General features: G+C 41.0%; 1 protein-coding gene across 4 annotated transcripts in view; it reads right to left on the bottom strand.

The window, feature by feature from the left end:
- Nucleotides 1–27,750, bottom strand: part of LOC124712549 (tyrosine--tRNA ligase, cytoplasmic) — a 119,251-nt gene that overhangs the window by 28,620 nt on the left and 62,881 nt on the right. For all 4 annotated transcript variants that reach the window (XM_047242857.1, XM_047242859.1, XM_047242860.1 and 1 more), the window contains 2 exons: nt 25,487–25,708; nt 8,985–9,098 (listed from right to left, as the gene is read on the bottom strand). In XM_047242857.1, coding sequence (XP_047098813.1) covers nt 8,985–9,098; nt 25,487–25,708 — 336 coding nt within the window. The remainder of the gene's footprint in view (nt 1–8,984; nt 9,099–25,486; nt 25,709–27,750) is intronic.

The following is a 27,750-nucleotide window of genomic DNA, read 5'->3' as shown; positions in this document are numbered from 1 at the left end:
TTAGAGAAAACATGTATCCAACGGTTCTAAAAATGAGTGTAGTGCAACCAGTGTATAAAAAGGGAAGTAAGGAAGACGTCTCCAACTATAGACCAATATCATTAATTCCCACTTTTAGTAAGATATTCGAAAGCGTTATCCTTTCTCAAAGTGCCTTTTTCACAAAACATAAACTGCTTGTAGATTCGCAGCATGGATTCAGAAAAGAGCTAAGTACAACCACAGCAGTTACACAGTTCATCAATTAAGTTTACTGTCTGTTGGACCAGAAGATGCAGATTGCAGGTATATGTTTGGACTTGACAAGAGCATTTGACACGGTCAACCATAGGGTACTTCTTAAAAAGCTAAAATCTTATAGTATTGGGGATCAAGCCATGAATCTTCTAACCACATACCTGCTCAATCGTAAGCAAAGCACTAAATTGTCATACAAACTAGATAATAAAATCATAAACTCCCAGTCCACCAGTGAACGTTTATTACAAGGTGTACCACAGGGCTCAATCCTTGGACCCTTTCTCTTCCTTATTTATATTAACGACATCGCACAACCCATTAGCTCCCATATTGTAAGCTATGCAGATGACACATCAGTCTTATTCTATGGGAGTAAATCTAATGAGCTAGAATCGCTTTCTACTAGTGGTGTAACAGAAGTAACAAAATACTTCAATGATAAGGGACTCAAGGTGAACGTCTTCAAATCTCAACTACTGACATTTAAAACAGGCAATTCTCATCACAACAATATGAATAGTGTGTGTAATATCTCTGCAACAGAAAACGGTAACTGTAAATTCCTGGGTGTGTATGTTGATGAAAATTTGCGGTGGACATACCACATTAATTTCATACATGGAAAAATCAGTAGTGCCATATATCTCCTCAGTCGGCTCGCAAAGATAGTTCCTAGCCGAGCACTGAAATTAGTATATTATGGAACACTTTACCCCTTTCTCAATTACGGAATTGAATTTTGGGGCTGTGCATTTGATGTACATTTCAAAAAGAATACTACTACTACTACAGAAAAGAGCAATAAGACATATACATGGGATGGGACATAGAGATTCATATCGTGAAGTGTTTGTGCAGCACAAAGATCTGACAATATATTCTCTGTAAATCTTCAAAATAGTTGTATTTTTTTATAAGTCAACCAACAGAAGCTATCAAGGGCAGTGATGTACATGATCACAACACTAGAACAAAGTGTAACTATTTCCGTAATAGAACAATGTTACAAATGACTGATAGAAGTCCATATATCAGTGGTTTGATTTGGTATAACAACCTACCAAACTCTCTAAGAACACACACAAGAAATGTTTTTAAAATAAAATTAACATCTTTTCTAATAGCAAAATGTTTATATTCTTTCAACGAATTTTAAGATAGTGATTGTAACATGAGGTATCAGCATATCAGTTGTAATGTGATAAATGTAAAAAATAGACATAAGAAGCAACAGCTACAGAATATAGTGTATCTTATAAGTGTAAATATAACCATAATATTAAGTCTGACGTTTGCAAAATCCATTATTAAGATGGCTCCATGCAAAGAAAACGTAAATAAATAAATAAATGTTTCCAGTGCAGTTCCAATGGTAAGTACTCTGTACAAGATGTCTCCAGGCTCTGAATAAGAGTAAATTTTGTTATTTAACTTTTTTGTCCATTGCCTTTCAGCTGATGCAACAGTGATCCACTGGTTCAAGCTGGAATAGGCCGAATCATTAGCAAAGCCACTCTGCCAATCAAATCGCATCGCAGCATCACCTGACTTGTAAGAATGAGGGCTCTCTGAGCTGCGACCAAAGAAAACTTCTCTCTTCTGTTCTGAGCCACCACCTACACCAGACACTAAATGGCTTAGTTCCTTTACCTTTGCATTTTCCTCCTTCTCCAAGATAGGTCTCTGGCCACTGCAGTTATTTTCTCTTGCCCCCCTGTCAATTCCCACCACGCTATTTCCACAAGAAAACAAACTGATGATATGGTATATATATCTGATTGCCATATATTAACTACAAGCCCACATGACTTTTCAAACACAAGCCCACATGACTTTTCAAACCTTACAATGCACCTGAGGTGGTCTACAAACAGGCATCAGGAGGTTGACGTCAAACTCACCCTCTTTTGGGCCATAAGGTGCTGCATACGTATTACTAAGACATGAGCAGATGCATGAAAACATTGTGCAGGTCGTTCGGCTCCACACTGTGACAACAGACAACTGCTTAGTGCATTCAGTTTGGGCTGCCTGGCCCAGTCTACCCATAGCTGCCAATGCTGCAGCAACTGTGTGAAGCCGTCTGCCTCTGCTACCGTTGCGCAAGGCCATGTCATAGTTACGATGAATGAGCACTACCCCACCACTGTATCGCTGCCATTTGTCCATCAACAAATGTTAGTCACGAGCTTCAATTTTAGGAAGAAGACGCTGGCATGGTCCAATGCCTGCTGGAGACATTCCCAAGAGCTGCTGCTGAAGACATTTTGTGTGTTACGATTTGTGTAGTTTAAAGTGATGCACAACATCATGTCACAGGGACGACTGGAAATGGATCCTGACATGCAAGCAAGGCTGGATCAATTAGTGGGGAGGATGAAGATCTGCAAGGGCATTTTAATGAGGCATTAGTTAATGCAACTCTATAGCAGCACTGTGCCAACAGCTAGCCATGCTTCCCCATCTCCTGGGTTCACACAGTCAGTCCCGTCCTGGCCTATAATTGATGTTGCAATGGGTTTGCCAGTTCCCACCTTTTCAGGTAAACCAGGGGAAAATATCCACACTTTCATACAAAATTTAATAGATGTAGAGAAACTACCTGCATGGAGTAACAAAATGTTGGTAGGAGTTGCTAAGATTAAGTTGCAAGGAGAGCCACAACTTATGTAAATTCCATGGGAGGTCTCAAAAATATCAAGACATTTGATGTTCTTGCAAAAAGGCTAGTGGATTGATATGGAAATAAGCACAGTGTTAGCTACTATAGGGACAAAGTTTCTGCCCTACACCAAAATTCCACAGAGTATTTAAAACATTTTGCTGATCAAATAAGAGTTGTATCGTGTCATATATACGTACCAAGGAAAATGATGAAAGGGATGAAGTACTACTCAGTGAAGAAAGAACCCGCTTTGTACATTTAATTGTTCACAGGACTGACCCACACTCTTCTAGATATGCATTCTTTACCAAATCACACTCCACTAGTTAAAAATGCCTAGGTCACAAAGCTCATAAGTGTTTAGCACCAGCAAGTACCTACTGTAGAAAGATTGGACGCAAGAAAGCTAACTTTCAGTCTCTAAAGCATTACTCAGCTAATAAAATAGATTATCAAGATGGCCAATGGAATGTGAATATGGGAAACGTGTACAGGAGTGGTCCTGCCACCACCCCTTGCTCTTCTTCGGCGACGTGAATCCAGTAAGAGAGATAGGGACTTGTTCAAGTGGCAAATTCAACTTTGCAAGGCACAATCAACAGTATACTGTCTAACATAATCACTGATACATGAGCGTAAGTGAATGTTTCATTCATTAAACCTACACATGATCAAGAATTACTCCCACCATATTGCAGACTGAGTGGATTGGGGAAAAAAAGATAATTTACCCAAAGGCTCACAAAATGTGGGACCGGAAACCAACGGAAGGAAGTACCAGTTCACGTTCAAAGTGGTTTGAAACCATGATCACAATTTCAATGCCACTTTAGGCAACTATTCTCTGCACTATTTTCAATGCACTGTTGGTTACCAATACGAGAAGTCCAAATTGAGGAAATGTCTACCAGTTTGGCAGTGTTCCCACTATAAGGATGCGAAGGAGACGAGAATGAATGGCCGTGTTCCAACAAGCCACTAAACCACATTTCTCAGTTTTGAAGTTAAACACAATCAAGAAAATGTTGGGTGGTATAAGCAAAATCATTTGGATGGAAGTAAAGAATGATTATTTTGTGTGTGTGTGTGTGTGTGTGTGTGTGTGTGTGTGTGTGTGTGTGTGTGTGGGAGGGGGGGGGGGAGATAATGTCTTAGTGGATTCATTGACAAGAAATGAAGTTTTAGAGTAGACAGATGCATGTGAAGCACAGTGCTTCTGCCAGTGAGCGTAGATAATTTTGGAAGCAGAGATGTTAAAATTCCCTGAGGTACCACACTCACCAAAGTGCATGAAGTAAATACTGATGAAATAACAGTATACCACGAAAATGAACAACCTGAAATAAATTTAACACAAATTCTACACCTGTCTAAGAGAAGCACTGTACCCTTTTGTAGCAGAATTTGCAACTAAGAAGAAAAGAAAAAGCTTCCAGCAAAACTCAAGAGAGAACCCTTCTGCACAAAATCCAATGCTCACTAAACCTGTTACATATTAACTGCTAAGTTCTCATCGCTTCAATTTACATTCTATTCCTCCATATAATTTAAAATCTATAGATTGACAATGAATTTTATCATAAGTCGTAGGTGGGAGGAAGGGTTAATATTTTATACATAAATCTATTGATTAGCCATATTGATAATTCTGCTGTGCGTTTTCACCTCATTGGGCTCAGATTAGCTAGAATATTTTGCTCAAGTGTTGCATTTGTGCTATTCTTGTAAAGTTGCCTTTGGTTTTATATGGGTTTTTAAGCATATTAGTTTCATATTACTACTGCTTGTAAAGAACTTATTCCCCACTAAATTGTTGCAGTGGACAATAACCTCTCCATACAGACATCTGGCTTTCGTCAAATAATGCTAGCCACAGAGCTGATACCTTTTTCTCCAATGCGTGCCACTCTGTGTTCTAATGTGGTTGTACCTCAGTTCCACACAAGTAACAGATTCCTGTGCTAGTAATGCATCACTGCTTTGACATTTCTGGGTTACATGCCCCTGTTATCCCAAAATTAACCGGCACTCCCTTTACAGTCTTGTTTCATTGTCTTTTATTCACTTATTCCTCTACATTTTATTATCTGCCTCTACTAATGAATGGTTTTGTTACACGTTCAAATTATTTTGCTATGTTGAGACACTGATGCTAAATAGTTTCCAAATTTGTCCAGTATGGCAAAGTTATGTTCAAAGTTTAAGAAATTTGAAAATTTGCATTACAAAAGTGCAGATACAAGCCAGTGCTGTGGAGAAATCCATTGCATTGTTGTGAATTTGAAAAAATAAGATTTCACTCTCTGCTGAGCTGATCCACCTATCATCCAACCGCCGTTGGATAGGCGTAACCCAGAACTGCTCCACGCACATGGTCTCCATGTATCATTGGCAACACAATTCAGCATCTTTTAGGACTCTATTTCTTCTTGGAACATATGCATAACAAATTAGACTTGTTCCCAACTGATAGTCGAATTAACACAATCTCTGTTCTTCTGCATAAGTATCAGTTAGTTATATGCCATCCTATCCCCCATTCTGGCTTTCCTTGTGTGTTCCAATCAGTATTTTACTCTACATGCATACTGAGTAATGCTGCATAATAGCAGAGTACTATTCAATGTCTTTCACTGCTGTATCCTGGGACCTCAATTACAGTTCTCTGTACAGTTGAAAGAAACTTTGACTGCCACTATTGAACCATTTCTGCTATTCATTTCAGAATTTAACTGATATCTCAGTGCACATTTTATCAGTTCTTCCTGATACTTACAACACTGAGTTTTTCAATTCATTGGATTAGCTGGCATAGGAGCAGCAACAAATCACTAGATGGAGGTGCCGCCCATATTATGGCATTCCCCCATATTTTACTTAATGTAACTGTTCGAGCAGTTACTTCCACCCTGTTTGCTATTCTGATAGTAAGTGTGACTGTATATGATATTTCACTTGCAATTTATGTAGTAGAACACATACAGCCACTCCAGCTGACCATTTGTCTTCTACTGTCACTAACTGTAATTTTGTAAGCTGACTTAGGATTATTTTCTTTTAATTAAAACTATTGTTTTGTATTTGTCTAATTTAAAACAATAGTCTTTTTTATTGTGCTGATTTGATCATTAAGTATTGCTTCAGTGTCACGTGTTTAATTATAGGGCATAATTAATGGTGCTAACAAAGTTTAAATAAATTTTACTTATGATGCTTCCACTATTCCTGATTATATTTAAATAAACTGTCATGTTTCAAAATTCTGTTCAGCAATTTCAATCTGCCCTATTGTCAAGTTGGCAACCAATTGGTGCCACCCTGGTGGTTACCTGGTCACTACAAGGACGTTTGGCACTGAGTGCTGACATCGCCTGGGGAGGGGTCGGGGAGGGGGGGGGGGGATAAAAAAACCACTGCAGTCTGACGAGGAGCTCTTTCAATGTCACATGATCCCTATTCTATTAAAAATCATACGACTGTTTCAGTTGTTTGTACTCCTTAAAGCTACCTCTAAAACCAGCTTCAGCTCCCTTTGTAATGCCACCAGTGATACGAGCCTTTGTTGACAACTATGGTCACTGCATGGTGATGTAATAGTTATACTCAAATTTAAAGACTTTAATTATGAAATGAAATTAAAATATTATTACCCATGGATTTAAGATACCACTGAGACTGTCAAATTCACCCATGGTGAATTCTTTCAGGGAGAGGGAGGAGATGTATAAGGTACCGCCCCTCCCCCCTTCCTGTCCCTGCCTAGGCCATGAATGCCAGTAATTTTTATTATTTAAATTTTATAAAGGGCCACTTTCTTTTTTAATCTATTGCCTTTCAGCTGATGCGATGACAATCGACTGCATGACACTGGAATAGGCCGAATTGTTGCTGGTAAAGCTGCCTTGCAAATCAAATCACGTGGCAAAATCAACTGACTTGTCAGACTGAGGGCTCTCGGAGCCGTGATTTCCTTTATCTTTGATTTTTCCCTTCTTCTTCGAAACGGTTCTAGGGCTACTGGAGTTATCTTCTGTCATCCCCCTGACAATTTTCATCATGTAATCCCCATGAGCAAATGAACTGACAGAGTTTCTTTTTCCATGGCTGAGTACTTTACATTAATTACAAGCCCACGCCGCTTTCCAGTCCTGACTATAACACCCCCCCTCCCTCCCCACCAAGGGGGTGTAGAAACCTTAATGTCATGATGACACATACAACGAGTTGATACAGATGATAAAATGTCAGTAAAGCAAATGTGCATTTAATGAAACATTCAGCTTATTCTGTGACCTATGAAAGGAGAGAATTTATATCAAAAGGAAAGGTGAGGGTTTAAAGTTTTGTTGATTTTGATATTGTTAGAGATGGAATAGTGCCTCAGCTGTAGAGAATGGAACAAGGAAGCAACCAAAGCATATTTAAGGGACCATTATAACACTTATCCACAGTAGTTTAAGAAAACTGCAGGAAAGGTAAACCAGAACAGCTCATTTTGGACTTACTACCACTCAATATAAATTCAGCATACTAAATAGTGTGCACAAAAATCAATAAAGTTTATTTAGGTAGATGTTTCTGACAGTTATGAATGGATGTCCAATTTCTCAGCTGGTCACACAATTCCCTCTGCTAAACCGTAGCTCCTGGCAGAAGTTTGTAATTCAAGTTATGTAGCATTCTGGATACAGTGGAAACAATAAATTACTTAAAATTCTAGGTCTTACATATACAGGATGTACATAAAGTCTGGGAACACTTCCAATTATTTATTGCAGAATAACCAAACATTGTACAGATATCATACAAATGTCATTTTTAAGAGAAACCCTGAAAGTTTTTTTTCACGTATACTGCCATAGCGTAGTTTGCTAGTTTGCCGACAGTAGCGCTACTCGCAAACAAGGCAATTTTAGGAGTGGAGAGAGCTTTCTGTGTGTTGGAGTTTGACAAAAACAAGTGTGCTACAGCTGTTCAACGAATGTTTAGAACCAAGTACGGTAAGAAGCCACCAACAAGTAAGGCCATTTACCACTGGCACAACAAATTTGTTACAACGGATTGCTTATGCCTGGCAAAGAGAAGCAGATGTCCCAGTGTGAGTGAAGTGAATGTGGAGTGCATACGAGAGACATTCATAAGGAATCCAAATAAATTGATGTGTCGTTCATGTGGTGACACATTAAAGAACTGATGTATGTACCGCCTCTACCACATGATGCAGCAGAGCTCCGGGAGAGAATACGGGAAGTGACTGCCACAGTCGATGATGCCATGCTGGAATGGGTATGGCAAGAATTCGAATACCGTACTGACATCTGCTGGGTCACTCATGGTTCGCATATCGAATATATGTAAAAAAATTCAGTTTCTTTTCATAATGCAATATGTATGACATCTGTAAAATGTTTAGTTCTTGTGCAATAAATAATTGAAAATATTTCCGGACTTTACGTACACCCTGTATGTTAATACAATGATTTTAGGTTCCTGCTTTCATTCACACATTTTGCAAATCCCACGATGAAGCAGAGCCATCAGGAATGCGAAAAAAGTCAAGTTTCTTGCACTTTTATGTACAGCTATTCAAAGTATTTAGAATTTCAACTCCTGAAGGTAAGTTCTGATTAGTCATTCTCATTTTATTTTATAGTTTTCTCAAGTGAATTTTCTTTTGAATATGAAGAACTAACTCATTAATTACTTTAGTTAAAACTAATAGTGATTAAAGAGCAGAAAATTATATGAGGATGTGTTGTTTCATTCAACTGTGCCTGGTCATAAAACCAAACATATGTAACAAGAACTTAAGACACAACAACATGGAACAAAAGGGTAGTCACAAATTTACTTCCCCTCACCAAAGTCAAACAGTGACTTTTATACTTCATTCAAGAATGAGTGTTCCCATCAACCCATTTTTTTCTTTTGCTGGATGAGCAAACTGCTGGTTCTGTAAGGCACTGATTGTGCTATCGTTTGTTTCTGCTTATTTCAGATGTATGTTTCTAAGTGGCAGTTTCCCTTGACTGTAGAATGATCATGTAGTTATAGAAGGAAATTTAGATAATATCCTTACCAACATCTATTTTTTCAACATAAAGGGCATCAGCATCAGGGTGCTTCTCAACTTCAACTATTTTTCCAACACGGATATCAAGGCGCTGTGGCGATACATCATCAACAGGAGACTCTGTAAATAATAATTTATATACTCAGGACTAGTAAAAGAAAAAAATAATTTAAGTTGAAACAAAACATATAAATTATACACAATATTTTCATACATAGAGCATGTTTACAATGAGATAAAAGAGGCTATTGTACTATGACATCTAAAGCACATACATGAAGGTTATCAATGAATATATTTTTTTGCTAACAAGGAGAACACACGGCAATTGGATGTTTCTAATTTTGTTATATTTATGGCACATGAAGTTCAAAAACCAAATATCAGTGTTTCAAAGCAGTTTGATGTAGTTTCAAAAAATTGTTGAGAAACCTGACTTTCAAGTTTTTTCCTTGCCTTTAATACCCTAAAGTAAGGATGATTTTTCGAGTGGCTCTGCAGCAGAATTCTTTCCTGCCATGTGGGCGACCTGGGCTCAGCAACCAGAGACAGTGATTTTTGTGTGTGTGTGTGTGTGTGTGTGTGTGTGTGTGTGTGTGTGTTGTCTACTGCAGAAGCAGGCCTTTTGGCCACAAGCTTACTTGTTTAACAGTTTTTTTGTTGTGCCTGTCTGTGACTCAACATCACCACTATATGGTGAATAGCAATTTGTCCTTTTCATAATATTGTCAATATTTGGGAAACATTACATAACATAATTTTCATAGAAAACATTTGGTTTTTCGTATTCTTCCCATGTTAACTTAGAAACAGCAAATTACTGCAAGTTACTGGAGATAAAGATCACATGTTAATTACTTAACGAAACATACACTGATTTCCATGAGCTGTGCTAGAAGTGATTGCAAGTAAACAACTTTTTAAAAAATCTGAAAAAGATTCTTTTGCTGATTAGATCAAGAAATAGACTGTGTGAGCTGTCCCTTTAAAATGCTGATAAAGAAGAGCCACTATATTGTACAGAAATGACACTATTATAGCTTTTTCAAAAAAAGGAGGGAGGGAGAGACAGAGAGAGAGAGAGAGAGAGAGAGAGGAGCACCCATACTTACAGGCAACATCTGACGGGCCCAACATTTTATTTACATCCCAGAATAAAAAAAACAAACTTTCAACAGCACTGCTGAGAACACTTATTTAGTGTTTATTAATATTTAAATTCCTCATACATTTATTAAAAAATAAGGTGGTATGCCTCTGAAAATAAAATTATTCAGTATTTGAAAACATTCTTGAACATTTAAAACCACTTTTTAGGGTTTTTGAAATTTAGGGTCGTAATAAGTTATGAATTTAGGATTGTCACACACAGTATTACACATTTTAATGTGTAGCATGACCTAATGAAAACTGATTGTCACTCATTATGCTATTCATGTTAGTGATCTGTATTTTCTGCACAACCTTTATCTAACAATAAAGACTGGGACAGAAGCAGCCACTTTCCACAACTTTTCCAAATATATTTTGTTTTATTGTCTTTTCATTTAGAACAATGCCTTCTGGAGCATCTTCCTTCTCAATGGCAATCCAAGCTAGCTGTGCTGCTAGCTGTGCTGCCAGCTGGCAAATGTTCCTTGGGAGATTATTCTGGTTAACACTCTGTGCCATGTGTAGTTTTATCTGTTTCAAACTCAGTTGCTTGAGAACAAGCCTTACTGAAATATCTAATCCTGAGCTTGGTTTGTGTACTGCAAATGCATTCATACCAGCCATCTTAAAAAACACGCACAATGAACACTTGTTTGCCTTCCAACATTATATTCTGAACACATGGCAACAACCACATCCACTCTGCTCTTTGTTGAGTTATTGAACATAACAGTCTCCGGCTTCTTCAGATTAACCATTTCTTTGTTGATTTTATTGTTTGTATGTATTGATGACAACTGAATTACACATTTATATTTCTTTGGCTCATATGATATGATACAAACATGAAATTGTCACTATATCCAAATATGCAGTAATGTATTTCTCTTTTCTTGTGAGGCAAGATTTCCAAAGGCTGTTTTATTTTATTTTTGCACAATGTTCCAACAAGTGCAAGCTTACAATCTGTAAAAAGTTTTCTAGCATAAGTGTAAATTGTGAACTAATCATCAAAGGTAGTATAGTGCCTTCTGTTCCCTTCACTGGCTCTGTAAGTCTGAGCACATCATCATCAGCTGTGTTGCTCACTTGGAAGATACCTGCAGGTTGTTGTCCCACATGTACTTCCAAGTTTTGTACATAGTATGTTTTTGTATCTGCCATGAAAATACTTTGATCTCATACTTTCCAGATTTTGAAGGAACTAAAACATTAACCAAAGATAGTAACATTTCATCCATTGTAAGGTATTCACTTGTTGCGTAATGCCTTGCAGGGTGTTTTGTGTGTCCCTACATCACTTATATGGGCCAATTTATCACTTTTATGTTCTCTCTTGTGTAAATATTACCTAATTTAACCCATCTCAAAAGAAAACAAAATCTTGAAGTTACATACATGGAGGGAAAATTTCTGTCCCTGTGCCACAAGTGTCCCAAAATTCTTCCATATTCATTTTGCATCCATAAAGACAGCCAGAAATGTACAAAAGACTCACAAATACCTTCAGCTTCTCTTTTTCCAAGTTTATTGCAGTATTTGAGTTACTTTTATAAAGAGATGTAAGTGAGCTATGTAATTATTTGTGCTCTTTATTATCAAATGGAGAAAATCTTTGCCAATGAACAATTCCCAGGCTTTGACAATGGTGGTAGCATTTCTGACTTCTCCACTGACACCAAGCAAATGCATAATTATACTGCTAAGCTGGTACAGACATTTTGGGTGGAAACATTTTTCAGCCATTTAATTCATCCATTTCTCGACAAATAACAAAGTGAAGACTCACTGGAACCAACCAAACTAGTTGATAGAGAATCTAGAATAGTCTTAGTGAGTGTACCCATGTTTCTGATAGAAGTAACGATGTTATCTTCACTGTTCAGCTGTTTGTCACTCACTTCACTTTCCATGTTCTCATTACTTTCAGGAACAAAATTAGAATCTACAATCAAATTGTCATTATAACTTTCTACTAAGTTTTTTAATTTCTTCCTCAGTTAGCGGACACTGCCAAGCGATTTTCACACAGTTTTATTGCTCTCAATGCATATAAAAAGCAAAGTGTGAAAGCAGAAAGAGTTAACACAAATAGATGGGCTGGGCCTCTCAGACTCAGAATGTGTTTCTTCCCACGTCAACAATTAACTGGTGAACAAAGAAGAATGATGAAACAAGTAGTGGGTTCAAGGAATGTTAACTGAAAGCTACAAGTACTTAGAAATTTTAACAGATTTACTAAAGAGACTGCCTACACTTGTCTGTCCTCTTTTGGAGTACTGTTGTGCAGTCTGGGATCCTTACCAGATAGGATTAAAGAAGTACATCAAGAAAGTTCAAAGCAAAGCAGCACATTTTGTATTATTGCGAAATAGGGGAGAGAGTGTCATTGACATGATACAGAATTTGGGGTGGACATCACTAAAACAAAGTCTTTTTCATTGCGGCGTAATCTCACAAAATTTCAGCCACCAGCTTTCTCCTCTGAATGCAAATATATTTAATTGATGCCAATCTACATAGGAAGAAATGTCATCAGAATAATATAACGGAAATCAGATCTTGCACAGAAAGGTACAGGTGTTTGTTTTTTCCGCATGCTCTTCAAGATTGGAATAATAGAGAATTATCATGAAGGTGATTTGATGAAACCTCTGCCAGGCACTTAAGTGTAATTTGCAGAGTATCCATGTAGATTTAGATGTACAATGCAACCGTTCTAGGTTTTTAAGGGCACCTGTCCAGGGTGACATGAAGGAAATCTATGGCCTTGTTGGCACAAGAAGGTGAGAGTCTCAGCAGCCGAGAAGGCGGATGAATTTTTCTTCAGTCTGAACCTAAACTTAAAACCTATGGTATCAAGGCTGTGACAGAATCTAATGTGCAGTGTCTATACTCCAAAGAACTGGCTGCAAAGGACATTGGTCCTCCATATTAAAAACTCCTCTGAAACTAACCACTTCAACTAATACCTTGACTTGGCAAATAGCCAATGAGCATATGATAAGAACCAATTTACCTTTAGTGTACTTAATCCCCTGTTGACTTTAACCAATGCAAGCAGGCTACCGGATTCAGGGAATACCTCAGAATCCATAATGAATCAAACATCAAAGATAAGACCATAAATGACCTTTAAATTGGACACCATTAACATAGAGACCAAGATCGAAGATGGTGAACTAAAATAAGTCCTCGACAGTATAAAGGAATATGGGATTGCTATCTTGTCACTGCAAGAAATGAGATTCAAGGATGAGAAGGATTAGAACACAACAGAGTAAGAATGGTATATCATATTAAGAGAAGACCAGGTCACAGGGTTACACAACAGCCTTTTACGTTTGACACAGGAAGACACTATTTGGCCAGTGTTACTGAATAAAAGTGTATGATGGTTGGTTGATTGGGGTTGAAGGGACCAAACAGCAATGCCATCAGTCCTATGTTTCAAATGTGGTCCATTCAGATAGTGTGACATCTCAGAAAAGTCAGAACGATAAAAGGGAAAAGGCTAAAAAACGTAGAAGTGCAGTCTTGTCATCAATGGTAAAAACAAAATGAGGTAAATCGGCAAGAGAGGGACCCCAGCGCTATGCTAGAGGCAGGAAATATCCCACCTCTGAAGCAGTAGAGGCAAGACCACCTGCGACTTACAAGCGTTCAGTCGCTAGAATGTAGAAGTGTGTATGGGAAAAGGAGACTAACCAATCCTAAAAATTGATAAAAATAGAGTAAAAGGGGAAGAAAAGAGGATCTCAGCCAGGGAGGGGAGTCGGCAATCTCCAAACAGCTTACAGTGGGAGATACCCCAACACTCATCACCCTGCCCCAACGCCAGAGTGAGGTTAAACACCTTAAAACTGAGAATAAAAACCACTTTCCCACAGAAAACTGAGAACCATTCGACTACCCGGGAATCGTCAGCCAACATTAAAGGTAAAGTGCGGGGGAGTCTGTACTTAGTACACAGAGCCAAAAGAAGGGGGCATTCCACCAAACTGTGGGCTAGTGACTGGAAGGCTCCACAACCAAATAATGGGGGTGGCTCATTACGCAAAAGAAAACCATGGGTGAACCTGGTATGGCCGATGCGGAGACGACACAGTGTGGTCGAGTCCTTTCGGGAGAGGCGTAAGGAAGAATGCCACGGGCCTGGTGTCACCTTAATCCCACGAAGTTTATTAGACAGGGAGGTACTCTGCCAAGAGTTGGCCCATGATTGTGCGAAGTGGGATTTGATGTGAAGCCGTAAATCCGCTGCAGGAGGGGTTACAGAGAATGGGGGGCTAAGTGACTGCTCCACCAGCCAAACAATCAGCAAGCTCATTACCCAGGATACCCACATGGCCAGGGACCCAAAGGAAGTCAACGGAACAAGCACCACAGTGAAGATCAGCGAGATGGTCACGGATGGCAGAGACCAAGGGATGGCGTGAAAAACACTGGTCAATGGCCAGAAGGCCACTCATTGAGTCCATACATAACAAAACGTGGTTGTGTTGGGACTGTTTACTAAAGGTAAGGGCCTGTGAAATTGCCATCAATTCCACAGTAAACACTCCACATGTAGGTGGCAGCAGATGATTTTCCATGCCAACTGAGGATGTGAAGGCATATCCCACACAATCAGCAGATTTAGAGCCATCTGTGTAAAAAACAACAGCATCCTGAAACTCCCATAAAATCCGGCGGAAAAAGGAACGGAACACCATTCGGGGGATGGAATCTTTTAGACCTCGGCGGAGATCCATCCGAATTCGGGGCCGAGGAACTAACCAAGGGAGATTAGGGGAGGGGGGGGGGGGGGGGAGATAGTGGAAGACAGGACAAAGAAGGAAGCTGAAAATCGCAGCGTAGAGACGCGAGGTGGAGACCAACCGGTAAACCTGTCCGAGGACGGGAATCAGTTGGGCAACGTCTGTGGTCTGGGAACAGAATAGAGTAGGAAGGATGAGTAGGAGAGGGACAGACAGCGACTTCATAAGACACCAGAAGCTGGGACCACTAAACAGAAAGGGGGGGATCCCAGCTTCAACCAGGAGACTATCAACAGGGCTAGTTGGGAAGGCACCGGTGGCCGAATGAATACCACAATGGTGGACTGGATCCAGCACGTGTAGTATGGAAGGAGCAGCTGAACCATAAACTTGATAACCATAGTCCAAGCAAGACGAAACTAAAGCACGATAAAGGCGGAGAAGGATGGCAGTCTGCACCCCAAGAAGTGTAGGCAACGAAGCGAAGGACATTGAGTTTATGGAAACATCCTACATTCAGAAGTCTGATATGGGGCAGCCAAGTGAGCTTATTGTCGAAAAGAAGACCTAGGAAACGAAACTGTGGGACCACAGACATTCGTTGTGCATCGAGATAGAGCTCTGGATCGGGGTGGATCGCAGTACAATGACAGAAGTGGACCACCCGCGATTTTGAAGGACAGAATTGAAACCCGTGTGAGGGGGTCCATGCAGAGGCATGCCGTATAGCTCCCTGGAGCTGCCATTCTGCGGAGGCCATCGAAGAGGAACTGACCCAAATGCAGAAAACATCCACACACAGAGCAGGGGGACCAAAGGACCGACAGAGGCCCTAAGTCCATCGATAGCAATGAGGAAAATAAGTACACTCAATACAGAACCCTGTGGGATGCCAGTCTCCTGGGTCCATGGAGAACTAAAAACAGTACCAACCCGAACCCTGAACGACTGACGGAACGGGAATTGGAGGTAAAAATCGGGAGTGGGCCCTCGAAGACCCCAATGATGAAGTGTAAGTAAGATGTGATGGCGCCAAGCTGTGTCATAGGCCTTGTGAACGTTGAAAAATACTGCAACCAAATGGTAGCACTGGGAAAAAGCCTGCCAAACTGCGGATTTCAAGTGAAGTAAATGATCGATCGGAGAACGTCCCTCTCGTAAGCCACACTGGTAAGGTGACAATAGATCCCGAGATTTGAGGACCCAATTGAGCCGACGGGCTACCATCCATTCAAGTAACTAGCAAACAACATTTGTCAGACTAATTGGCTGATAGCATTCAACAAATAGGGGGTTATTACCAGGCTTAAGGACAGGAACCACGATGCTATCCCTCCACTGAGAAGGAAAGTCACCCTGGAGCCAAATATGGTTAAACACCTGGAGAAGATATTGCACTGTGGAGCACTGAGATGTTGAAGCAGTTGGTTATGAATGGAGTCTGGGCCAGGGGCCGTATCATGAGAAGCAGAAAGTGCGGTAAGAAATTCCCATTCAGTAAAAGGTTCGTTGTAAGATTCTGACGGACAAGGGATAAAACATAAGGTGGAAGTTTCGGCCCGCTGTTTCCGGTGAAGGAAAGCAGCCTGATAGGAGGCTGATGCTGATGCCGTTGCAAAATGGGTCACAAGATGTTCCGCAAGAATCAACGGGTCCGTACAAAGGCCATCTGGGAGGTGAAGGCATGGGAGGGTGGACTGCCGATGGCAACCTTGGAGAGAGTGAAGTGTAGCCCATACCCGTGACATAGGGACAGGAGAACCGAGGGAAGAAACAAAGCGATCCCAACACAGCTGTTTGCTCTGTTTGATTAAATAATGGGCTTTAGCGCAAAGGCGTTTAAAGGTTATAAGGTTGGCAACGGATGGATGCCTCTTAAGGTGTTGCGAAGCTCGACGGCGATCACAGATGGCAATGGCAATGGCCGTACTCCATTATGGGACTTGATGGCGGTGAAATAGTCTAGATGAGCGTGGTACAGCAAGGCTAGCATCGCGAACGATCGCGTCAGACACATCACATAGGACGTCATCAATACAACCCGACAAAGAGGGACAAAACATGACCTGTGCAGTGTATAGAGGCCAATCGGCAGGTTGGAAAGACCAACGAGGTAACCTGTCCATCATGGAGCGGGAAGGGAGCGAGAGAATCAACGGGAATTGGTCACTATCACAAAGGTCGTCATGTGGCGACCAGTATAATGAAGGGAGGAGGGAGGGAGAAGAAAGAGGAAGATCAATGGCAGAAAAGGTACCATGACCAGCACTGAAATGGGTAGGGGAGCCATCATTAAGAAGGCACAAGTCGTGGTCTGCAAGAAACTGGTCTATGAGAAGACCCCTTCTTGGGGTCCTGGGACTTAAGTTTCTTCTTCTTTTCTGTTTGAGATCGAGGAGGGCTGTGTGGCATAAAGGAGCCAGCTGCAGCAAGATCGGGAACAGAAAGAGACCATGAGGATAAAATCAGAGCTTAGAGCCCACACAGAGGCATACCGATAATCCTTCTTTCCACAAACAATACGAGACTGGAATAGAAGGGAGAACCGATAGAGGTACTCAAGGTACCCCTGCCACACACCGTCAGGTGGCTTGCGGAGTATGGATGTAGATGTAGATGTAGATCGGGTGACCTGGGGGCTGACAGACAGTGGTTCTCGCAGTCGTCGCGTGGCAGCTGACCTTTGGCCTGGAAGGGGTATCCCGGGAGGGACGCCCTCGACCGGCAGACGCCGAAGAAGTGGGACACTTCTCCAGCTGGGGAGGGGAAGTGGCACCTGGAGGAGAGGGTGTGGGAGCCGCAGGGGAGGGGGGGAGGAGAGGGGTTCAGGAGGGGGGGAGGAAGGGGTGAAGATGTAACTAAAGGATAACTAGACGTCATGGACACAGGGTGAAGACGTGCATACTTATTACGAGCCTCAGCGTAGGTTTAACAATCAAGGGACATATCCTCCTGTATCTTCTTTTCCTTCTTATATACTGGGTAATCTGGTGAACGTGGAGAATGATTGCCATGACAATTAACACACACAGGAGGGGGAACACAGGAACTCCCCTCATGGAGTGGACGTCCACAGTCACCACAGAGAGGGGCCTGCGAACAGCGGCAATACGTGTCCAAAACGCAACCACTTAAAACACCTCACAGGAGATGGTATGTACGGCTTCACATCACATTGATAAAGCATAATCCGTACTTTCTGAGCGAGGGTATCCCCTTCAAAGGCCAGGATAAAGGCTCCATTATCAATGCGATTGTCCTTCGGACCCTTCTGAACACGCCGAACAAAGTGAACACCCTGCCATCCGAGATTATCCCGAAGCTCCTCATCAGTTTGAAGGATGACATCCCTGTGAAAAATAACACCTTGAACCATATTTAGAGACTGCTGGGGGGTAATGGACACAGGAATTGTGCCAAGATGGTTACAGGCACAAAGGGCCGCAGCCTGGGCAGCTGAAGCAGTTTTGATCAACAATGAACCCGACCGCATCTTGCTCAGGGAGTCTAATTTGCCAAACTTGTCTTCAGTGTGTTCCACAAAGAATAAAGGTTTGGTATTGGTGAAAGTATTCCCATCAGTCTTGGTGCAAACCAGATAGTGGGGGAAAGGTTTTGCCCCTAGACGACGGGCCTGACCCTCCTCCCAGGGGGTAGCCATGGAAGGGAAGGCTGAAGGGGAAGGAGAAGCAGCACTGAAAGAATCAGTTCCACGCAGAGAGACGGCCGCAGAAGAAAGCCCAGAGTTCTGGACCCATATGCATTTCATTTGCATAGCATCTGCCCTGATACCACCCACTCCGATCAGGGACTCTCCTCACGGGTGCCACCGAGCCACAGCAAGGGCCGTCTGGTATGGTGGCCATTGCCGGGAGTTACGATGCTCCAGGATGACAAGCAACCACTCCTAGGATTACACGAGGAGGTCACAGTTCAGGTATCAGAAGTGTGATCCCTGTGTGTTCAAGGGGCTCAACCAAAAGGGTACATAGCGACCCCACAACATGGGCTGGCTACCGTACTGCCTATGCACCCTAGCAACAGACAACGACGTGAAAGAAAAGGTGGAATGAACTAGGAGGGCACACGTTGGAGACACTAGGTAAGGTTCTCTTCCCCAAATGGCTCACACTTCGGAAGAGAAATTTAGTAATGGAGGTCAAACCCCAGAGGGGGAGCAGGGAATGCCAAAAGGATGAGGTGATTACGCAACAAAACTAGATCATAAAACCAACATAACCAGGAGGATAGCGGGGCCAACATAAGCAAGGACACCAAGAGAGGGAGAGGAGAGGGCGAAGAGGAAGGAGCGAGGAGAGGAAAGGAGGGGAAGGGCAAGGAAATGCAGCCCTGGAAAGAAGTAAGGCTGCAATAGCTCGCGGCCCCTCGCCACGCACGTACTCACGATAGAACCGTGAGCCCCCTGGGGGGAAAAGTGTATGTATGAAAGGCTGTTGTAGCTAGCAATAAAAATAGGAACCAAAACCTACATCCTGAAAATGCATATGCACCCATGAATGATAAAAACAGAATCAGCAATACAGAAGTGGGACGATTCTGGAACAAGCTGGATAAGGAGATGAGATGCGACTCACAGCCATTCACTATAAAGCCATAAAGCTAAGGCATCTAAGGAGACAACATGGGTGAGTCAAGATAACAGAATTGGAGGAAGATAACTAGATCATGTAGTGATCTGGGACAAGAACCACAGGGAGATTATGAACATTAGAGTCAGAGAAAACAGTAGAATGGAATCTGACCATTATCTTACCGAAATTAAATGCAAATGGTGACCAAACAGAAATAAAATGATAAAGATGAACACACACAGAACAAGAACTTTTGAACAGACACAAGGGTGAATCTGCATGGAACCCCATAGTTAAAAACACATGGGAAAAACTGAGGGACAGAAGCTGAATCAGAACGACTTGCCACATGCAACATGAGGTAAAAAACAAGTGGTGGCCAGATGAATGTGAAGATGTGTTGAGTGTAGGAGGGAGGGGGGAGGGGGGGGGGGGGAAGGATGGGAGGGTATGACAGACATTTATGAAAGAAAAGGACTTGAAGATTTATGAGAAAATGAGAAGAACAATGGCTAAAATAATAAGAAATGCCATATGGATCAAGTGGAATGAATAGTTGGATGAAGTGGATGATGCATTCAAGAAAAACAGAACATGAGTCTTCTTTATTGAGATGATGAATAGGATAAAGAGCTATGAAGTAAGAGAGCCAATTGTGAAGAGGCATGAAGGTAAACAGCAAACACAAGAGAAAGATGTATCGGAGGAATTGGCAAGGTACTTCAACAATCTTCTGAACACTGAAATACCTACAGAGGGGCTAAGACTATAGCACAATAGGGAAAACAACAGAGGCCATACACCCACCAGAATGTAAGCAGTAAAAGCAGTTAAAGGTCTCATGAAAAACAAGGTGGCAGATAGTGATGGCATTTGCATTCAGGAAATTAAATGGAGTGATCTGATGACAGAAGACAGTATGTATAAAATAATAATGGACATACGGATGAATGGAAATATACCAAAAGACAAGAAAGAAGCCATCATCACTCCAATACATAAGAAAGTTTACAAGAAGATGCTGCACGACTACAGAAGGATCTCACCACTTAACACCAGGTACAAGATACTCTCTAGAATGTTGTTAAGTAGGCTGGAAGAGCAGCTTGAGTCAAGAATTGGGGACTATCAGGTTGGCTTTCAAAACGGAAGGAACTGTATCAAACAAATTTTTGGACTCAAAATAATATTTGAACAACATCACAGGAAACATAAAAACACAGTAGTGATTTTCAAGGACTTTACCAAATGTTACGATTCTGTAGGCAAGAACGTATTGTTGAATGGCCTTCATGCCAGAGGCCTGGACACAGTCACACACAAATTAGTATGGAACATTTTCAAATGTGCGTCTGCTAGGATCAGGTACTGAAGCTATCGGAAAGCTTCAAATTATTGAAGACAGAAGTTCGTAAAGAAGGTGAGTTGTCACCAATTTTGTTCAATTTATTGCTGAATGAAATGGTCCAATACTGGAGACAGGGGAACAAAACCATGGTTACTGAAGATGTACAAATTGGGTACAAAATAAAATACAACACAATAGTAGAATGCCTAGCCTTTGCCAGTGATATGCATTATTAGATGAGCATGAGAATGAAGAAGACTAAAAAATGGTGTTGGAAAATTTTGCTGTAGTTGCAGCAAAAGCTGACCTCAAAACAGTGTTGACTGAAGTCCTGAACGTAGATACCAACTATAAGATTGAAGGCTGAGTAGTGGAGAATGTGAACTTCTGTTACCTGGGGACTACATAACAGGAAAGTTACAGAAGAACAAGAGCATAATACACAGGTCCCACATGCTGCAGAAAGTACAGCATGAGGCAAAGACAACCTATGGAAAGAAAAGCCTGTCCAGGAACACCAAACTGAGACATCATACATAAAAAATAAAAAATACCGCAATGGACCTCATGGACACGACTACCTTGGGCATGAGAACCTGTATCCAACTGGAGGAGGAGGAACAAAAGATCTTGAGAGACATGTGGAGACAAAAAACACCATGTGAAGTATGTATGCATGCTTAAAGGCAGAGCTATATGAGAGTTTTGAACCAGTTTCAATCATGATACAGAAGATTGAGATTACCAGGCCATCATAAGGATGGAAGACGCGTGTGTGTGTGTGTGTGGGGGGGGGGGGGGGGGGGGGGGTAATCTACTGTGAGGTTATCAGTGGCCTCAGGAAAATTAGTAGAAATGAACTGGTTAGAACATGTAAACGTTGTAAAACAAGTCTGAGTTAATTTTACATAAATGTGCACTCATTCTCTCCCAACCACACAGACACTCATCCGCACAATTACAATACGCTCACCTCCTTTAAGACAGCATAAATATTGTCATATATTCTAAAACTATCAATTATGACAATACATGAGGAAAATTTAAAGAATTGCACTGGGATATATGGCTAGCTAATCACTTAAAAAAAAAAAAAAAAGCCAGGTGCACATTACAAGCATTTCTCTAAAATTTTAGAGAACAAGTTAGACATGTCACAGAACCTTAAAAGTCGTATGACGTTCATTCATGTCATTATCAGCTGAAACAAAGGGCAAATATATACGTAAATTAGCTGCTGCCTAAAAAGTGGCTTACTGTGATCTGTACACCATACCTCAAGCACCATGAACTGAAGCATCTCACTGGATCGAGAATCCATGTGTCACAAGACTGTTCCCTATGAAAAGGTGAGTGAGAAGGACCTCATCCTGTGTGTGCGGCTTGAAGGAGCTGTGCCATAGCTGAGGAGTTGAATTTACCACGTGCAGCTAATTGTCTCTTGCTTCAAGCCACTCTTCTTCCCATTTATGTATGACACTGTACCTCAATAGTAAGATGATAGCCTCTAGGCAAATGTTAGAACTACACCTTGTTACTGCAACACGTTTCCTTTGTTGCTACATCTGCCAACTGCATTTAGTTTCCATTAATAATTCTGTGCCCCGGTACCCAGCAAAAAGACACTGCCTTCCCCAGCCTTTTCTGGTGGAGAAGGGTGTTCTGGATATTCTTGGACTACTTTACCTGCTGGGCACAAGTGTTACAGTGAGCGAAAGGCACTCAGTCAATATGAGCAGATGAGAAATTCCGTAGTTGCAACACACCTTATCTGCTCCAGTGTCCTCAAGATCTTGTATAATTCTTGATCAAACACAGTGAATTCTTGAGGTAATCTGATACTGAGGACACAATCAGAGAAAACAGCAGAGCAGTCAAGGGAGTCCCCTTGTTTAAACCCCCCTGTGAATACAACAATATAGTTGTGCATCCCCTTTAAAATGTTATAAAATACTGTTTTCTTTTAAACAGATGTGGAAGTGGTGCCTCACCTGTATCTCACTAAATCTAAAATTACTCTGGGCCTCTGCAGTAACCAAGGTGGTGGTCTGTTTCAGTCCTGGATTTGGGTTTGTACTTATACTGAGTGAGCCCTGCTCATACTTCACACAGATCCCAAACTGCCTTGTTGCTTGTAACTGATTCAAGGAAAAGTGTTCCATGAGCAACATTATGGTATGATGGTGAACTGGGAACACTAAGGATCTTAAATGCCTGACGCACAATGAGGAGTTGCTACCAGATAGTGAGTGGTGGATCCCTAGCCTCAGCACAGAGACTGGGTATGGGGCTGGTCCTGTAAGCTCCCATGTCCAACCGGATCCCATCAATAGTGAATAGTGCTGTGTATGAGCCATTTTACCCTCTCTACCAGCAACCCCTTTCACATCTGCATACGCGAGTGGCCTACCCGGTGAAGCCAAAGGGGTCACACCTGTAAATGACAGCCAGAAGATCTCATGCCTCCACTAGGCTGACAGCTGGGAGCATGAGTGTCACCAGAGATTGCTGGTCCCATGGACTTGCTACCCGCTTGTTTCCATCGGCCCACATGGCCAGAAATAGATTCAGCTCTATCCTGGCACTTCAAGGGTATTTAGGCTGGTGCTAAGTTATGCCAGGTCAGTGGATTTCTTCAAGTCCTCTGGACTAGACATAGACTTCAGTAATGGTCCATCAATTAGAAATCTCACTAATGATATCAGAATCTCTGACACCATACTACCACCAGTCGCCACACAGCAAGGGGCAGTCAGTGACTACCTCGGACGTTGCCAGGAAGTGGTATCTATACCAGAGGCTGCAGTGGACTGTGGTACTGGCCATCGCCAGTTGTAACTTTACGACTCCATAGTGAACTCAGGCTTTAACTTTGTCATTTTTTGGGGCTGTGTGCCTAATTACAAACTTGTGCAGATCCAGTGATAACCACAAATTTACCATGGATGGTTCTTGTAAAAACTTACTCCAAGGAGTAGATTTTTATTTATACGTTCTTTAATAAATTTGTTCTGCATTGTTTACCTGGTGTGTATTCCCACTGCACCTCCACCAGTGTGAAACTTATCAGATAGCATCAATGATCTTCCAGTAAGGAGGGATTACTGATCTGTACACTGTTCACCCATAGTGTAGCTGCAATCTCATGGAAGCCCTGCCTGCTCCGCATGACCTGACTCTAAGAAACTTAAGATATTCAGTGCTTTTTGGGTATTTATGTTTAGGTCCTTTAGGTGTGGTAACAACAACAGTTTTTTAATAATAAATGAGGTGCAGAACGATCACCAAGGCTTTAAAATGTAGAAGAGTGTCCCTCATATGCAACTGAGGTAAATTAAAAAATATGGGAACGATGACTGAAATAAACACAAACACACTTATCTGCAGAAAATTTGAACTCTGTCTACACAACCCACTCTGGCAATTTCTTCACTCTAATTGTAACTGACAAGTTACTGTTGTAGTGTTAGAGGAGAAACAAAAAACTAGGAAATGGTCCACAGATACAGAGCATTAAACAGGACTCCTTACCATAGGTGCTACACCATTTACAGTTATGGCAAAGTGGGTAACACTTGAAACCCTTCCTTGAAAATGCCATTCCCCTGGTCAAAACTATCTGACAGAACATCATGTCTCAGTACCTATGAAAGTGGCTACCTGCTTAGCTGAGTGGTATTGTGTTTACCAACCATGCAGTGGACCCGGGTTCGATTCCTGGCCAGGTCAGAGATTTTCTCCGCTTGTGGATTGGGTGTTGTGTCGCCATCATCATCTTTTCATCATCATCACTAACATGCAAGTCGCCCAATGTGGCATCACCTGAAATAAGACTTGCAACCCAGTGGGTGAACTTTCCTGGCCAACAATGCCACACAATCATTTCATTTTCACTTATGAAAGTGTTTGGATAAGAAGAACTGAATGACTATGGGAAGGCAAAGTTGGAAATCCCACTTGTAGAACTGTCCTACACAACTGGTCCTATAAGTAGTGCCTTGCACCTTAATGATGCCACAAATTATCCCTTTACAATGCCCTTAGAAAAGCCTGCTGGACAGCTATTTCTAGCAGTGTCAGGTTGTCGACAGTGGATTAATACCTCTGGAATCGACACTGAGAGCAGCTAAGAAGTTACCTGGTCTCTAATATCAGACTAGACGATAGTTGACCATTCACTCCAAGGTCTTTCCCACACAAATTGCCAAGGCAGCACTTCTGTAACTACTGTGACATTTTCAGCCTTTTCATAGTTTGAGGACAGCTTGAATAGCATTTTGTTGCAGTTTTACAGTAATCTATTATCTGGAAGCCACAACCTAATGTTACTGACTGCTGTGTTTTCGGCATCATTTATATTACATTCCAAGTCATTCATGGCGACACTTGTGTCATCTGCAAACCTACCATATTTAGTGACGGATCAAATAAATATATTAAGAAAAGCAATGGATGCAGAATACGGCCTTGTGGTATACCCTCCCCCCACTTCACAGCACTCTAGCTAGATTCATATCTATTCCCTGTCTGTGAAATATAAGAATAAATCCAACATTCAAAATATGATGGTGCAATCAAATATTATATATATCAAATACATACAGTCAATAATATAGAGCAGAAAAGATCAGACATACAGAATTATAGGCAACTTACTCTGTTTTCCCGGAGGAGGATAAGCCTTCTCCACTAAGAGCTTCAACTCTTTTTCCTCAAATTTCTTTCTAATTGGGTCTAAAAGCCTATTCATGTATATTTCAACACCTGCTTTTAGGTCTCCTGGATGCACCTCCTCTTTTCGAAAGGCCTCCTCCAGGGAATCATAAGTTGAATAAGTGACATTTCCTCCATGTTCCGCAGCACGCTGCACTGTAAATCCTTAGGAAAGGCAGGAGAAAAATTAATAAATAAATGATACCGTACTCTCACATAAAGTCAACACAAAAGAAAACATAAGTGAGGAAAAACGATACAGTAAATCTGGCATTATTGAGGAGGGAACAGAAGTGATTTAGGATTGCTGTGTCATGACACAATAAATCTGGCACTCTTGAGGAGGGAACAGAAGTGGTTTAGAGCTGCTGTGTCATAACATTTTTCTACTAGGCTAGTGAGGAAAAAAGACTGGCATCTTATTAAAATCTGGAGGTATTTTGTGGAAGGAATTTTTATTGTAAGCTCAACAGTGGTTGGTGGTGAATATCAAGGGACAAAGGAGAGCTAAGCAACAGTTAAAACCAATGTGGGCTGGGTTCTGGGCAGGAGAGCAGCAGTTTTTCTGAATTAGTACACATTCTGCTCAATGAGCATCAGATTCTTTGAATGAGGATTAGAACTGTCTCTCCAACATGTCCTTTATAATCGCAATGCTTCTGACAACAAACTACAGAACCTTCTCCCTTCAAACTATAGAACTTTCTCCCTTCGTACTTACCACAGACCTCTTCTTAATCTTTCCATCTTTCGCCACTCCATTTCTGCACCTCCACTCCATTCCATTCCATTCCATTCCATTCCATTCCTGCTTCTCCACACAACACTCACCATGCAGATTAGATATGTTTGTATCTCACTGCCCCCTCGGACATTTTCACGCATTATAAACCCTCTATCCACCTCCACACTGTTTCATTTTATGCTACTGTTATCTCTTCATACTCCCATTAGTCACAGTAGCATTTTAACTGACTCTTCCTTAGGTCTTTGTACAACAACATTACAATAAATGAAAAGCGCTGTATTGCTTATGCTCTACAGGATTAATTTACTGAATTACCCATTTTATAGATTACAAGGCCATCACCAAACTTTAACTGACTTATGTTGTCAATGAAGTTGCAATGTTTGTAAACAACAGTGGACAAGATGTAACTCATTTAGACTGAGCCACATACGTACAGTGAATGTCATCTTTGATAGTGTGGTGGTAATGCAGTTTAAAAGGTAAAAAGTTGTGCATAAATTAATGCAGTATAAAGGGGAGCAAACAGGAAAAACATTGACGCTACTAAAAAACTGTGCCTATGTAATAGTTTATATTACATAAACAAACAAAATAAATAAAGCAAAATTAGTACTTGACAAGATTACTTCTAGAGGTATTGAACATGGAAAATAATATAAGAGCCAATTAAAAGAAATTAACAATTGTAACATCTGAATATACGGAGTACAGAGATAATCATAATAAAATAAAAAGAAATGAATACATACGGGAAAATGGAGGATTATAATGGAACACACAGTGTGGAAAGTGGAAAATGAGAGGATTACGTGAAGTTTAGAAGAGAGGAAGTATTAAGCTGTGTTTGGTTATTTAACATTAAATCACAACTGTGGGCTAAATGTTTGTTAGTTTCCACAACTACCACATGATTTGAGTTTTTGGTCTTTGTTTGCTAAGTGAAGGACATGCCACTGGCTGGCAGTTGTGGCCGTCACTCAGTACTGAGTGAGGGCCACAAAACTACAAGCCACAGTAACACATTCTTCACTTAGCAAACAAAGGCCAAAAACTCAATCAGTTTGAAGGCCTGAAAATCAACAAATGTTTAGCCCACAGTTCCAATTTAATCTTAAATAACCAAACACAGCTTAACATTTCTACACTTCACATAATCCTCTGTTTCGATTACTTTTCACACTATCTGTTCCTCCCTTTATATTTATTTGTTGTTCAACTTTACATCTTTTAAATTGCATTACCACCACATTGTCAAAGGCGGCATGTACTATGTGTTAGAGCCTCAATCTATATGAGTAACTTCTTTCCCAATGTTGAAAAGTGACACATTTTATTTTATGTACAAGTTCTTGGCTGCACTATTTACTTACTTATTTGTAGTGATACAAGAACCTGTCTCGGCGTTTTGCCATTATGAGTGTACCTGTGAAGATGGTATAATAGGTACAATATTATT

The sequence above is a fragment of the Schistocerca piceifrons genome, chromosome 8, assembly GCF_021461385.2.
Source record: "Schistocerca piceifrons isolate TAMUIC-IGC-003096 chromosome 8, iqSchPice1.1, whole genome shotgun sequence".
Lineage (NCBI taxonomy): Eukaryota > Metazoa > Arthropoda > Insecta > Orthoptera > Acrididae > Schistocerca > Schistocerca piceifrons.
The sequence above is the reverse complement of the archived record's forward strand: the minus strand, read 5'-3'. Positions and strand labels throughout refer to the sequence as shown.